This window comes from Epinephelus fuscoguttatus, linkage group LG17 (assembly GCF_011397635.1).
Source record: "Epinephelus fuscoguttatus linkage group LG17, E.fuscoguttatus.final_Chr_v1".
Lineage (NCBI taxonomy): Eukaryota > Metazoa > Chordata > Actinopteri > Perciformes > Serranidae > Epinephelus > Epinephelus fuscoguttatus.
Window position 1 is genome coordinate 13,706,280 of NC_064768.1, and position 15,559 is coordinate 13,721,838.

Here is a 15,559-nt window from a genome sequence, read left to right on the forward strand (position 1 = left end):
GGATGGCACGATGAGCACACATATGAGCTTCCCTGAGATGACTTCAGACAGTTTGTGCAAAAAGCAACTACTGCATCAGCTGTCTAGGTGGCTGGTCTCAGACCATGTTGCAGGTGAAGATACTAGAAATGGAGGCCCTTTGCTGGTGTGACCACATGTGGTCTGTGGTTGTAAGGCGGTTGGATTTACTGTCAAATTCATAGAAACAACACTGAAAATGTCTTATGGATCATTCAGTCATTCAGTTGACAGGCTACAGCTCTGGTGAAAATTCCTGCAGTCAGCATGCCAATGGCACGCTCCATCTGTGGTGTTGTGCTGTTTGATCAAACTGCACATCTCAGAGTGGCCTTTAACTGTGACCATCCCAAGATACACCTGTGTCGTAATGATGCTGTTTAATCAGCATCTTGATACGCCACAACTGTAAGGTGGATGCATTATCTTATAAAAGTACACAGGCTCACTAACAAGGATTTTAACAAATTTGTGACCAAAATTGGATGGAAATATATAAACTGAGTGCATAAAAAAGTCTAAGATCTTAAAATTTTCAATTGGAACCTGTTAAAAATTAACAAAAGCAAGTGTTGAATTAAATTTTTGTTCAATATAATAATATTAAACCACTAGGTGGCAGAAAATATCCAGCGCTAGTTAGAGGACTATATGTTGACTTTACAAAAGACAACTAATGCAGTATTATAGGTATTATTTAAATCTGTACACATTTAAAAAGGTGCTCATATGTCCAGAGCTGCTTAAAACATATATCTTCTGACTGTAATTAGGCAGCATCTTTCTTTTTTCGTAGATGTTTGAGAGCAACTGAAGTTTCTTTACATGTACCCAAAAGCAACAAAAGTCTTTAATTAATCAAACAGTACCATCATTTATTTCCAGACTTCCACGTTTTATTTAGTAGCTGTGACTTTATTGAACTGGTGGACATCTTTAAACATGTATCGGATTATACAGGTTAAACTGATAGCAACAGACTTTATCTGAGTGTCAATTCATGCATTATTATTAAGCTTTTTGCCCACAATAGACCTTCACTCTTTCTTGCCATAGAAAACAGAGCAACAACTTGGCACTTCCAAACACATCTAAAGCTCTCTGGTCTTCAGATTTCAGTGCTCAGACCCTGTCAATCTTGAACCAACCTGCTGCGACGCAGCGTTGATCTCATCTTTGACTTTTTGTCAACGACAAAAACCGAAACAGCTCCTCATCCTTCTCCTCTCGCTCCTCACTCTCTGAAGTTTCTTCAGGAAATGAAGTTGGTTTGTGGGATGATGCTCTCCACTTTGTGATCTGCAGGGTTCGCTGCGGCCTCATAGTTACAGATCGTCACTTCGTGTCTGTGAGCCTAAAGAACATAAAAAGGACAGGTCAACAAACATTCAAAGATACAGAGTATATAGTGTTTCAAGTTATATCTATTAATAAAAGGAAAGACAGGGCTAGGGAGGGGGAAACAGCTGGTAATACAATTCTACTAAGCTTCAAGAGGGTGACAACAAAGAGTCAAAGACATAAAATGTACCAGAACGTATGGGCAGGATCTAATCAAACTAAACCGAGCACCCAGCAACAGCACCAGGTTTTGAAGGCAATTACACACAGTGGTCAAACCGTACAATTTCAGGTCCATCACATGATGCCCAGAGAGACATCAAAATATTCTGAGGAAGAATCTGCCCCCGGGATAAAAGATGAGTCAAAATAATGTCTCCTTTCAGTGCAGTCATGATATGACGCACATAGACAAACCAAGAACAACTGGGGAAAAAAACTGAGGTTAATCACTTCATCTGTCCTGGACGCAGAGTCTCGAGACAGTCTGGACTTAATTCCTACATTAAGGAACTCATCAAGGACTAAAAAAGCCAGCCACTTTGAATACAACAATCCTGGAATAAATCCTCCATTTCTGAAGGTTATAATGTAAGTTTTTGTTGAGAGGCATTGACTGATAGTTTGCTCAGAGGAGTTTCTAATATTGAGTGTATCCTCACTTATACATTTGTATCTACAACATTATTAGGATATTTTAGATGATCAGAAAAAAAGAGGAACAAGCTCACCTCTGAGTATTCTCCTCTCAGACCGATGTAGTAGATCCTGGTGCTCTCTGCTCCAAAGTTCTTTGAGATGTGGATGGAGAGATGGTTAACATTGGAAAAACGAGCGATCCTGGAAACCAACAGGAAAGACACTTCAGTTTGAGACAACAGATTAGGAATGCATACATACTCAAAACAGGCCACAGTGAACTGTAGTGACACTGTGGTAAATATATTTGTGAAGGAGAAATTAAACATGTCCATCCCGAGCCATGGCATGTTGTGTTTGTGTGTGTAAATGAAACTGAAACACATACACATACGTACAAGTGGAGACAAGCATGACTTACTGGCACAAACAGAAAGAAAAGTTGGTTCCACTTGTGTTTTGAACGCTTCTTTGACCAGATCACGAAGATCGAATTTCACTGCATCTTACACCTACCATACATTAGAAAACGTTTATTTTAAAACACTTAAGTCTGACACCATCTACCATCTTAAGACAATGTAAGTTTTTAGTCACACCCTTTAAGATTTTACAAAGACTGTCGATCTCGCAGGGCCACTTTTTGCAAGACCACAACTGGATTCTTTTTGAGACTGTTTACCATCCTGCTCCTGATGGAAAATATTAAGCCAAACCACATAACACTAGAAGCACAAGATAAAAGACGTCACATATCGACAGTGTTCTTGTCAATTTGGCATGAATATAATCCATAAAGATAAACTGTATTGGAGCACAAAAATGATTAAATTAAATTTGGGATTTTGCCGACTCAACTCAATACCAGCCTTGGTTAGTTAGCTGCACTACTTTAGTGGGAGGAGAGTGTGGGAATGAGAGGTTAACCATTTAAAATTAAGACTGCTCACTAAAATAAGTGCTCGTTCAAGATACACACCAAACTACACACAAACTCCTGCTCACTCCACAACTCCACCAGTTTCTCTGACTTTTCCACTGAGAGCACTGAGACTTGTTCACATTCTTGTGCATGTCCAGAGTCTCCTCTATGTTGACTGTCTACCTGGTTAGCTGCGTCCTGTTTGGTGCTAGAGAGTGCAGCTATTGGTTGTTGACAATGTTCATGTCATTGAACTTTAGTATTTGCATGAGCCAAGAATACAAACTTACAACAATATTAAACATGTTGGATTTTGTCAAGATGTGATTAAGACATGATTAAGACTGACTAAAGATTGCCTGTTTGCCTGCTGTGGGCTTTTCAACAGCCATCTTCCTGTAAGCTTTGTCAGCAGTGAGCTGGTTGCAGCTATCAGTGTCCAGCTAGCTGCCACAATGTGTGTAGGCTGAGTCCTTACTTAGCAGCAACCGGGGTTCAAATCTGCAGCCCTTTGCTGCGTGCCATCCCCTCTCTCTCTCTCCAACCATCTATAATAAAGTCAATAAAAGCCCTAAACATTAACCTAAGACAAAGAAGTAGCAGCCATTGCTCTGTTTCTCGTCATCCTCGTTATCATCAGCTCACAAATTCGCTGGCTTCAACTACACATTAACTTAGAAAGGAAATTGCAAATGTCTCCATGTTTACTTCCATTCAAATGCATGTAACAGCTTTGTAATTGTTCTTGTTCCACATTCTGATCAATGCAGGATGCAGACCAGTTCACACGGGAATATAACATTGGCCACATTTAAAAAATAATGTGAATGTAGCCAAAGTGTCAAACTCAGACTGCAGATGTCTTGAATGTGCCGCTCACTGAGATCTCATTAGTGTCTCCAATGTTGATCTGGGAATTTGGTGGGACTAACAGTTCCTGCTTGAGGGCCGCAAGTTGCTGAAGTGATAAAAAACACTGTGCATGCTCTCACTTTGTTGGGTACTCTAGCTCAGCAGCAGGGTCTCTGTTGAGTCTGAAGGCTTGTTCGGGTTCTCTGCCAGTATCGTCGAAGGACATCTGAGGGATGTTCTTATACCTGGAGTGGAAAATATGTTAATGAAATCACTGCCCTCTAGTGAGGGAAGGCACAGAGGCACTTTAACTATAGTTTTTTTCTTGAAGGTTTTCATTTCTTATTTTAAAAGGACTTCAAATCCCATCAACACCTGTTTTTGTATAATGAAGACAGTTTATTTATGAACTAAGATTTTAGGGTGTCCACATGGCCTCGGGGGGTTTAGGTCCCCAGTTCAAATCCAGCCAGATTAGCTCCCTAATCGAAGAAGCACTGAAAGCACACTCACAGTCGAATCTCAGCAGGATGAGAATCGTCATCTTCTCCAGATATGATGATGCCCTTCAGCTTCACGCTCCCTGTAAAACTGAAAGAGATGACACACAGTTCCTTCACTGCTAAAACAGGGTGAAATCACACAGAGGCGCTTTCAGGACCAAAAAAGCAAGGCATGAACGACAAGAAGCTGTAATGAGAATTATGAAAAACCAAAAATGAAATTATAACCAGAAACATTTTAGAGTTTAACTTCTTACTATCAGTGAAAAAAAACCTTGTTGCCAACTTACATAAAAGCACATTTCATAATTATAGCTGCTGCGCAGCAATGGTTGTGGCTGGGCAATTTTAGGCAAAATCAGGCAATTCTGAGCAACAAGCAGATAGGAAGATGAAAAAAGGTGGCATTCTAAGCATAAGAGACTATGCTCTATCTCACTGAGCTTATTAGCAAGAGACAACTCTTGGGTAGTGATGTGACTCGCCGTGCCGAGGCTTCGAAGCGTGTGTCGAGTAATCCAGGAACTGTTTCCGCGATGCGCGTATCGAGGCTTGTGTCGTTTCAGACGAGTGACGTCATTGGTGACATCCGAAGCCTCGCTGGCCGGCTGTACCACGTGACTGGTTCGGGAAGTGGTTCAGATCTATATATACAAACCACTAAGTGTAATAGCTTTTTTTGTCCAGTAGATGGCTTAGTAGAGCAAATGAAGCATCAAGAAGCTTTGCCCTTGAGTGAACCAATTTGATGAAAAGCTTCAATGCTTCATGAAGCTTCATCTGCCCATCACTACTCTTGGGTATATATGTTTAAAACTTCTTCTAGCTCATTATACTGATAAGAAGTCATAATCTATTTCATCATAAAACACTGAATGTGTGGTATATGTAAAAGCCCATGTGAAAAATGTAATACACACACACACACACACACACACACACACACACTAAAACAAAGCATATCACAACATAGAAGTTACATCATATAATTATGGCATGCCCTTCAAATTGTGGATGAGTGGCTGAAGTGATCAGACTCATAATATACAAAGGAAAGAAAAAACTCAAGAACAAGAAAGTAAGAATAACATTAACTGCTAGCAATTATGAACAAACTGGCCTGATCTAGCTTAAAGCTAAACATTATCCATGGTGACAAAGATGAAAACATTTTTTAAAATGTAAAAGTAGCTATGGGATAGACTCTGTATATTGACTGATAGCTAAGCCAAATAAACAGGGAAAAGAGACAAGGGATAACAGGGAAAAGTGTTGATAAAGAGTATTTGTCTCTCCGCAAAAGTGCCTGGATCATAATTATTTTAACTTTGGTAGTCTCTAATCCACATAGCATGACGCCTGAACATAGGACTTTCACATTAGAATGTCCGTTCTGCCTTAGCTGAGGCTTGAACTCACAACTTCTGAGACTGAGGTCTGGCTTCTATCTCACTGAGCTAATTGGCAAGTGACAGTTCATGTGTGGCTTTACAGACTGACTAAACCAAGCATCAAGGTGCCAGACAGTAGCCATCCATGCCATGGAAAAGCAAATTTCAAAGTGAAAGTTTCAAAGCTGTAGCACATATGGTTGATTTGTTATGAATTTTCAAAGTTTTGAAATTTAGAGGCTTGCTGTAGCGCCACCATCAGGACTATTGTCTTGTGTTTCCAGTTGAGGACATCTGACATGAGACTGGACGTTTATGAAAAGTTTGGGTAGATTTCTCATTTGGAAATGTTGCACGAGCTGAGCCTATTAGTGTGTAAAGGCAGAATTCAAACGGCTGTCATTAAGACAAAAATCCAAAAATACACAAATTGCATCTAGACAGCATGGAGATGTTGGTAATTTGTTTTTAACAATGATTTATTGGCTCCATAAGTGAAAAACTGATGTTTAAAAATGTCATTTTTGCATTGACTCCAATTGTTCACATGAGAGCGAAATTCAAAATGCTGTAAAAAATTCAGTTTTTGAGATAAAATTCTGATATTTTCAAAACATCAACTGCCATGACTCCAAAATTTTGTCATTTTTTAATGAACACTGAAAATGTATTTAGCAATAATTTGCAAGTTTATGTTTACAATACTGTTTACAGTCAAACATTTTGATGCACTGTAGGCTCAATTTTCGATAATCAAAAATCTGTGTGGATGGTTTGTGTAGGACAGTCTGAAGATGCTCTGTAGCAAGTTTGGTGTCAATTGAGCAAAAATTGTGGGAGAAGATAGGTTTAATAAGTTTTACAGTTTTTGAAAAAAACAGAGCAATGGACTTCATAATTTGCAATAGGTTTAAATGTACAAAAGTTTTTTCAGTATTGGGGCTACATTTTGGTGAAAGTTGCAAATCTGCACATATGGTTGATTTGTTGTGAATTTTCAGAATTTTGAACTTTAGAGGCTTGCTGTAGCGCCACCATCAGGACTATTGGCCTATTTTTGCAGCTGAGGCAATCTGGCATGGGATTGGACCTTTGTGCAAAGTTTGGTGATTTTTTGCGTATGGGAAGTAGGATTTCCTCGGAAGAAGAAGAAGAAGAAAGAAGAAGAAGAAGAAGAAGAACATGCAGGATAACAATAGGTTCCTGGCAGCTTAGGCTGCCCGGCCCCTAATAATACAGGCAGAAAAGCACAACGTGTTCATTCAGGAGAAAAGCTTAATGTTCAGACTAATAATGATGATGACGACGACAGTGATGGTGATTATTTCAGGACTTACGGGATATTGAACAGCAGCTCTTCATCTGCATCACTCTCCACATACTGAAAAAGAAAAGACAAGTGTGAATCCTTTCTGAGTCATCAAAGGGAAGCAGCGGCAATAAAACAAACACTACAATCTGCACAGACACAATCAGATACTGGTTTGACTGGTTTGAAGGCCACAAAGATTTTAGTATGAACTATCACAGTGGGGCATTATTTTACAATTTTCTTACATTTTGTTCACCAAATGGTTGGTCAGTTAATCAAGAAAATAATCTGCATTATAATCAATAATGAAAATGATCTTTACAAACACCAGTTCTATTATTTCACCTATGAATTTGACAACTTTTGCTATATTTTGACATACTAATAAAAAACTCTTATTAACATCATAATTGTGATTTCAATAGTGGTGGAATAAGTATTCAATTAATTAGAAGTACCAGTACAGCAATGAAGAAATACTCAATTACAAATAAAAGACCCCTCCGAGTTATACCTTATTATATATATTACATATTAGGATTCCAAATAGTGATGCACCAATGGATGGGTAGCTTTTAAATGTCATATGTCATCATGGCTGAGCTAATTTTAATTACTTGACCTCTCTGACAATACACTGCATTTCATAAACTCATATGTTTTTAATGTCATATCTTATAAACTCATCATATGTTTTTAATGTCATATCTTAATCTGCAGAGTAACTCGGAACTGACTAATAAATGTAGAGACTAAAAATGGTAATATTAGAGATTATTGATGCAAAATAAAGATAAAGTAGGTTATAATATATTATTATAGGTTAAGCCATCCAGCAGTGCATCGTGTTATAATTAGCCCACCTTTAACAGGTGCAATACTAGGGTGATGTACATATTAATACATCAGTAATTATGATGCATTAATATGTTAAATGATTCCAAAATGGGCCATTCTACACATTAAGTACTTTTACTTTTCGTACTTTATTTTCTCCTGTACATTTTTAAGTTTATTTTTATTTTTAACCAGTGACTTACACTGTACATTACTCTTGACATTGCTACTCTAGTTTAGTTTTTGCATTTTTTTTTTTTTTTTACGGTTTTTAATGATTCATTTTTAATGTAACTTTATTTCTCTTTTTCCCCTTACACTTGTCTGGTTTGTCAAACATTTAACTGTGTACTTTAATGTTGTGTTTTTATGTGTTAAGCACTTTGTAACTCACAACAGAGGACACACCCTGGACCTGGTCATAACCTATGGCCTGTCCACTGGTATGTCCTCTGTTGTTGACCTGGCTGTGTCTGACCACTACTGTGTGTATTTTAACATCACCAGTTTTAGCCACCAAGAGGACCCGGTGAGAACGGTGAGGAAACGCTACCTAACTTCTGAAGTGGCTGCAAATTTTATCCAGATTTTACAGAGCACACCTGCTGAAATTTTAGCTGCACCCTGTGATTTTATTGTAGACAATTTTAACATTAAATTAAAGTCAACACTTGACTCAGTGGCTCCACTTTTAACCAAAACAATAAAAACAAAACCTACACCCCTGTGGAGAAATGATGATATCAAAAGACTGAAAAGAAAATGCAGGAGTGCAGAGAGGTGGTGGAGAAAAACTAAATCCCACTTTTCAAAACTCATTTCCGATCATAAAAACAATCCTAAATTTCTTTTCTCCACCTTCAATCTATTAACCAGCACCAATTTTAATAAACCATCCAACATATCAACAGATGCCCTCTGCGAGGACTTTGCAGACCACTTCAGAAGTAAAATTGACAATATCAGATCCAGTCTTTTATCCCAACAGAATGTCATTTTTGACACACCTGGATCATTGCTTTTACCTGAGGAAACACTGGAGAGTTTTGTCCTGGTTGATGCAAGGACACTTGGTCGAGTTTTCTCCCAGGTAAACCCAACAACCTGCCTTTTAGATCTGATTCCCACATCACCTTTAAAGACATTTTATGGGTTCTTTGAGGAACAGATTTTAAATATAGTAAATTACTCTTTTCAGACAGGTGTCTTCCCCGCTGCCTTCAAAACGGCGGTGGTAAAGCCCCTTCTGAAGAAGAGTAATTTAGATCCCAACATTTTTAATAATTACGGACCTGTATCCAACTTACCGTTTTTAAGTAAGATTTTAGAAAAACTGGTTTTTAACCGAGTAAATGATTTTTTAAAAAGAAACAATATTTTAGAGAAATATCAATCTGGTTTTAGGATGAACCACAGTACCGAGAAAGCCCTTTTAAAGATTTTAAATGATATCAGGTTTAATGTTGATTCACAAAAACTCACACTCTTGGTACTACTGGATCTAAGCGCTGCCTTTGATACAGTAGATCACCACATTTTATTAAAAAGACTCAGAAACCTGGTGGGCCTCTCTGGTACTGTTTTTAACTGGTTCAGCTCTTATCTCACAGATCGTTGTTTCTTTGTAAGTATGGATACATGTTCCTCCAGAACGCATGAAATCAGGTGTGGGGTGCCCCAAGGGTCAATTTTAGGTCCAATTCTTTTTAATCTATACATGCTTCCCCTTGGGGACGTCATCAGGAGGCATGGCATCAGCTTCCACAGTTATGTAGATGACACACAGTTGTACATCACCGTGTCTCCTGATGACACAGGGCCAATTGATACCCTTTTAAACTGTATTTTAGATATCAAGTCATGAATGGCAGTGAATCTCCTACAGCTCAACCAGGACAAAACAGAGGTCTTAATTATTGGTCCTGAAGGCCAGAGAGAGAAACTTTTACCAAAACTACAAGATTTTAAACCTGCATAATGTGTAAAGAACCTGGGCGTCATTTTTGACTCTGAGCTCAGTTTTATTCCACATATTAAAAACATAACAAACGCAGGTTTCTACCACCTTAAGAATATAGCCAGAGTCCGCCCGTTTCTCTCTCAGGCTAACACGGAGGTGCTGATGCATGCTTTTATCTCTTGTCGTTTAGATTACTGTAATGCCCTGCTGTCTGGTCTTCCCAAAAAGACCATCTCTAATCTGCAGCTACTCCAAAACTCAGCCGCACGAGTGCTGACGAGAACCAGAGGGCGGGAGCACATTACACCAGTTTTAAAGTCGCTGCATTGGCTCCCCGTGTGTTTCAGGATCGATTTTAAGGTTCTTTTATTAGTTTTTAAATGTCTTAACAGTCTTGGGCCATCTTATTTATCTGACCTGCTTTTATCATATCAGCCCTTGCGGATCCTGAGGTCCTCCGGCACCGGCCTTTTAATTGTTCCAAAAGTGAGAACAAATACCCATGGGGAGGCTGCATTCAGCCATTATGGCCCTCACTTATGGAACAGCCTGCCGGAGAACATCAGGGGTCCGTTTCACAAAGCAGGTTTAGTGAAAACTCAGAGTCTGTTAACCCTGAAATGAGGGAAACTCTGAGTTTTCTGTTTCAAAAAGGGAGGTAACTCAAACCAGAGAAAGAGAGGTAACTCTAGCCTGTTTCAGAGAGAGAGGTAACTTAAGCTCTCGGTCAGTTACCGTAGTAACAGACTCTATGAACCTAACCTGGTCGGGACCAGGTTTTTCTCAATGAACCTCGAGTTTCTCTCTGTCTCCGCCCTCTTTCAGAGCCACACACTCCATCTGATTTCCTCATTCATTCAGTCAGCAGGTGAGTTTTGGCGTAGCCTAATTCTGCCATCTGTCATTTAAAAAAAAATCAGAGTCAGTATTACAAGTCCATTAGGCACAGTAGGTGGCGACTTTTTTTACTACTACATGGCATGTCCTTTTGATAACGATCCCGTGGATGAAGGTGCAGCATTACTGTGCAGAGAATTAAATATTTGTCGGGAGATGGTTATCATATTATATATTATAGATGTTTTAGCATTTCCACACAATTATCTTTTTGAGCTGTAGCCTACCGTTTCACGTCACACTCCATCATCTACATACACAACCTAATCCGTCCTTACATTTGCAACATTACCAATCATAGTCATGCTCTCACATCCCAGGAGATATTGTGTGTTGCGCTGCGTTTCTTTGCAAATGGAAGTTTTTTGTATAATGTCGGAGATGCTGAGCACTTGAGTAAGGCAACTGTATGCAGGGCGGTCAGAAAAGTGTGCTCATTTTACGGGCATCTGCCTTCTTTCTGTTGGCACAGTAGAAGACTGTGTTAGTTTAAATAGGCTTAATTATTTAACAGAACATGATATAGATGAGAAGACATTTATGTGTGTGAAAACAGCATTATGTTGGGGATAAAACAACTGCACAGTCAAACAGCCACTTAATATTTACTTTACAATGTAAAACATGATCAAAATGAGGCACCCCCATGATATTATGCTGAGGTCTTACCTGTTTGAACAATGTTTTTATATTTCATCCTAAACTGCTGCCAAGTGCGCCTCTCCCCCACGGGATTGCACCTAAATGAAATAAATTAATAGGCTACCATTCAAGCAGTTTTCCCCAGTAATATTATTGTGATTGCAAAGGACTACATTTAAACTTATGCATTGACCCGAGCAGCAATGTTCTCCCACGCTGTCTCCCTCTCTTTTGCAGCTGCAGCGGTGTTGCACTTCTTTTTGAAAACATGTGCAAACTCGCAGTACGAGCGCATTAAGATTTCTAATTCTAGTGGGGTGAAAAACGCAGCCCTCCTCTTCCCCGCTGCCATGGTGACTCGTCGAATCGGGGCTCCATTGATGCTGGCTTTTTATAGTCGTGGTGCAGGCGCTTAACTCCAGGTGAAACTACTCCGAGTTGATTAAACTGATTCAAATCAGCTGTTCTGGAACCGGAAACTCAGAGTTTCCTATCTCAGAGTAGATCAACTCAGAGTTCAGGATTAGACTCAGAGTTTGTTGAACCTGCTTTGTGAAACGGACCCCAGGACTGCAGAGATTGTTGATGTTTTTAAAAGGAGGCTCAAGACTCACCTTTTTAATTTAGCTTTTAACTGATTACTTTTACTATTTTAATTCTTCTATTATATGTTCTTTTTACTTTCTAATGCTTTTAAATGATTTATTTTTAAATCTTTATGCATTTTATTATTATTAAGTTTCTAAATCTTCATTTATTTATTTATTATTATTAATATTATTTTAAACTTTAAATCTTTAATTTTTTATAAATCCTTGCACTTTTATGCATTTTATCATTATTTTATCTCATACCTGTTTTATCTTATCATATTGCCTTTTAGTTTTTAGCTCCAGTGTTTCCTCATGGGGGGCCTCCACACTGAGAGGTGTGCCCGGTCTGCCCGCAGGGACGTCGTCCTGGATATCCCTCAGGCCCAGAGTACTGGGGGGCTCTGCACCATGTGTGGAGCCTACCTCGGTTTGTCTGGGTCGAGGTGGTCTCTGTGGCGGTGCTCCCTGTAGCCGTAGGCTGTGACACCTCTCAGTGTGGACGGCTCCCCATAGGTGGCTCTTTCCGCACCTGGTTCTTCAGTGCCCAGCCATGTTATTGACTATATTGACTGTGTGTGTGTGTGTGTGTGTGTTTTTATGTGGGGGTGGGAGGGGCAGGTTTTCAATATGTAGCATTTTTGTTTGTTTTTTATTCTGTGAAGCACTTTGTGCTGCATTTTTAATGCATGAAAAGTGCTATACAAATAAAGTTTGATTTGATTGATTTGTAATGCTGTTTTTGATAAATGCTATACAAATGAACTTTATTTTAATAATAGTAAGTATTATTTAAGTATATTTTGATGCCAATACGTTTTAAATCTTACTAAAGTAATGATTTTAAATGCAGGACTCTTACTTGTATTTTTACACAATACCGTTGTTACATGTATTCAAGTAAATGGATCTGAACACATCACACTAAAAATAACAATATGTATCATGTATTTAACATTTTTTGCACCACTGGATTTCAACCATAATGCTCAACCCTCAGTGAAGTAAGTGACAGGACTGCAGTCTCATGTCATTTGGCAGCTTCAGTGATGTCAATAAAGTTGTGGTCGATTTAACAACTGCGCAGCTCCACGGCGAAGCTTCGCGACAGACGCCCCTGCAGACCTGCACCTACACCTTCACCCGAGGGACAGAGTCAGGGAACACCCATGAGACTTCTGCTGCTAACATACACCACAGGGGACAGAGACAGGACCACTGACCGGGGTAGAGGCTCTGTTCGGCCGTTACCTTGTCCCGCTCATTCCGCCGATCCCACGGTTTGAACACCAGCTTCCCGTCCCCGTCTCTGCTCTCGTTCAGACACTGCAGCTTTTCCACGTCGATCCGCCGGTACAGTCCGTACTCCAGGCCCCTCTCCGCGGGCTCATGCTCCCCCTCGCACCCGCAGCCGTGCCCGTGCCCATGATCGTGACCGTGCCCGGACATCGTGGGGCTTAAAGCACTGTTTTCTGTTGCAGTTGGTTCAGGCAGAGACGGGTGGCTAACAGGCGTCGCTAGTTCGGCGTGTTTTCACAAAGTAAACTGTGATCAGCAAGTTTGCTTGGCGGCCTGAAGCGAACAGACAGCAGGAGTGTACTTCCGGTTTAAGATTTTCAAGATAAAACTAGCTGTTTCCCTGATATTTAAGGATAAGAGGGCTGAGAGTACTACATTTACATAACTTGCTCGGCCCTGTCTGGATTTAGAAAGGGACAAAAGTAGCATTTAAGGAAAATAAACATACTTGAGTAGCATTAGGAACTACACTTATCACGAGGAAAGTGTTGTGAAATGAAAACAGACTTTGTGACATATCACATTATATATATATATATATGTATGTGGAATTAAATACAAATGTCCTGCAATAATTCCTGGAACCCTGGGAGAAAATAGGATTATTTAGATTGCATTGCATTATTTCACATTGTAATTGATATATTTTGTTTCTATTGATCCCATAATGTCTTAATCATTCAATACAAATAAATCGGGCCCCCATAAAAAATAGCCTTAGACATATAGGATATATATTCAACCATGTATCCAGTAAGTTGTTTTGAGATTAATCAGAACCAGAGTAAGGTTTATTACCCAGGCTTACACATACAAGGAATTTACCTTGGTGTGTATATAAAGATATATTAAGAGGACATGAAATAAAAGCAAAGCACTGCAAAAGTTAAGACAAATGAACATAGATTAAAAAAAAAATTACAATAGAAATATGTGTAGTGTTAGGGTGTTGTGTCCAGAATGGAATGGACTGGCCACAGGATTTTCCTGCCTCGATGGCTGGGAAATAATACAGTTTTAAATATAGTTTTAATGGCAAGTTCAGGTTCTTTGAAATGGACATGATATTTCACATTAAGCAGTCAAAACATTAAGCAAATCAGAGTGGCAGTGAACATTAACATAACATTTGTGGAATGAATTTACCAACCTAAAGCTCAGGCTTTCAGATGACACCATTATAAATGTGATAAAATATTCTTAACTCAATATTCACTAGCTTTTTTCGGCGCTTACAACTGTTTCTCTGCACTTTTATGTTTTTTAAAAAGTGGCTGTTAGTGAAATCTTACTCTTTGAACGACACGCAGATATTTTATTTTGAAGGGAATGAGTGTCCCGCAGGAAATCATCCTCTACAACTCTGTAGTCACTTTACAAAAGTCATGTGCTCTCTGATTGGCTAAAATCTCTGACCACCAAACGTCAATACTGTCGCCAACAGTTTACCATAGTGTCGTAAAGTGAAAGAAAACATATCAAACCACAAAAACTTCCTACACTAACAATATTCTGCTTTAAGTCAAATCGGTGCATCCCAATATATTGTGTATTTCACATGTAAATCTAATGGTAACCCCATAAAATAATTAAACAGTTCTTGTGGGTGAATAAGTATTTAGACCATGTACAAAAAAAAGTTCCAATATTACAATGTAAGAATACTCTGTTATATGGAAAATTCTATGCATTAAAATTCTTACTTAAGTAAAAGTACAAAAGTATCAGCATCGATTATCGTAAAAGTACCAAAAGCAAAAGTACTCATTCTGCAGAATGAGATAAAACATATAGCCTATATAGGCTATTATCATTGTTGATGAAGGGAGAGATTTAATTCATCAAAATATTTGATGAATTATTAAATAAATTACATTTTGTATTAATAAATTATTACTGAAGATGTGTACCCTGGATCACCCTCCAAAGGAGAGAGCCCACCGGAAAACTCCACTGTGTCAGCCTCGTCAAGTGTATTCTCTGGGTACGTGCTCGCACTTAAAGGACTGTTTGCATCTCGTCCTGTGTTTTGGAAACCTGCAATGTTATTTAAACTGTCAAATAAATGGAGTTAAAAGTACAGTACTGGCTTCTAAAATGTTATGGAGTAGAAGATAGAAGTACAAAGTAACATCAAATGGAAACACTAATTTTGCTGTATCATTGTGAACTATGACCGATTAAATCTAACCACTGAAAGGTTACCATCTATTTAGATCCTGGACATTGATAAGAGGTATTTGAAACAAAGAAATAAACTCACAAAATCTAGGTTTAATTAGGAAAAATACCACAATACATCATTCAGGGATAACAATATACTAAACAATATACTAACAGCTCTTTATTTAGGCCT

At 38.8% G+C, this 15,559-nt stretch overlaps 1 protein-coding gene across 1 annotated transcript; it reads right to left on the minus strand.

Moving 5' to 3' along the window:
• Positions 1-872: 872 nt before the first annotated feature.
• Positions 873-13,501, minus strand: pithd1 (PITH (C-terminal proteasome-interacting domain of thioredoxin-like) domain containing 1). Its single transcript, XM_049603005.1, has 6 exons — positions 13,156-13,501; positions 7,004-7,047; positions 4,286-4,363; positions 3,913-4,017; positions 2,091-2,199; positions 873-1,372 (listed from the first exon to the last, which is right to left on the minus strand). The coding sequence occupies exons 1-6, from the start codon at positions 13,351-13,353 to the stop codon at positions 1,271-1,273; spliced, it is 636 nt and encodes a 211-aa protein (XP_049458962.1). The 5' UTR covers positions 13,354-13,501; the 3' UTR covers positions 873-1,270.
• Positions 13,502-15,559: the final 2,058 nt, after the last annotated feature.

What these genes read in the sequence shown, in the direction of transcription:
- pithd1 (XM_049603005.1), bottom strand. Translation starts at nt 13,353, where the DNA reads ATGTCCGGGCACGGTCACGATCATGGGCACGGGCACGGCTGCGGGTGC. An exon ending in GGCGGAATGAGCGGGACAAG is followed by an intron (nt 7,048 to 13,155) that starts GTAACGGCCGAA and finishes TTTCTTTTTCAG; the next exon opens with TATGTGGAGAGTGATGCAGA. An exon ending in CATCCTGCTGAGATTCGACT is followed by an intron (nt 4,018 to 4,285) that starts GTGAGTGTGCTT and finishes TTTCCACTCCAG; the next exon opens with GTATAAGAACATCCCTCAGA.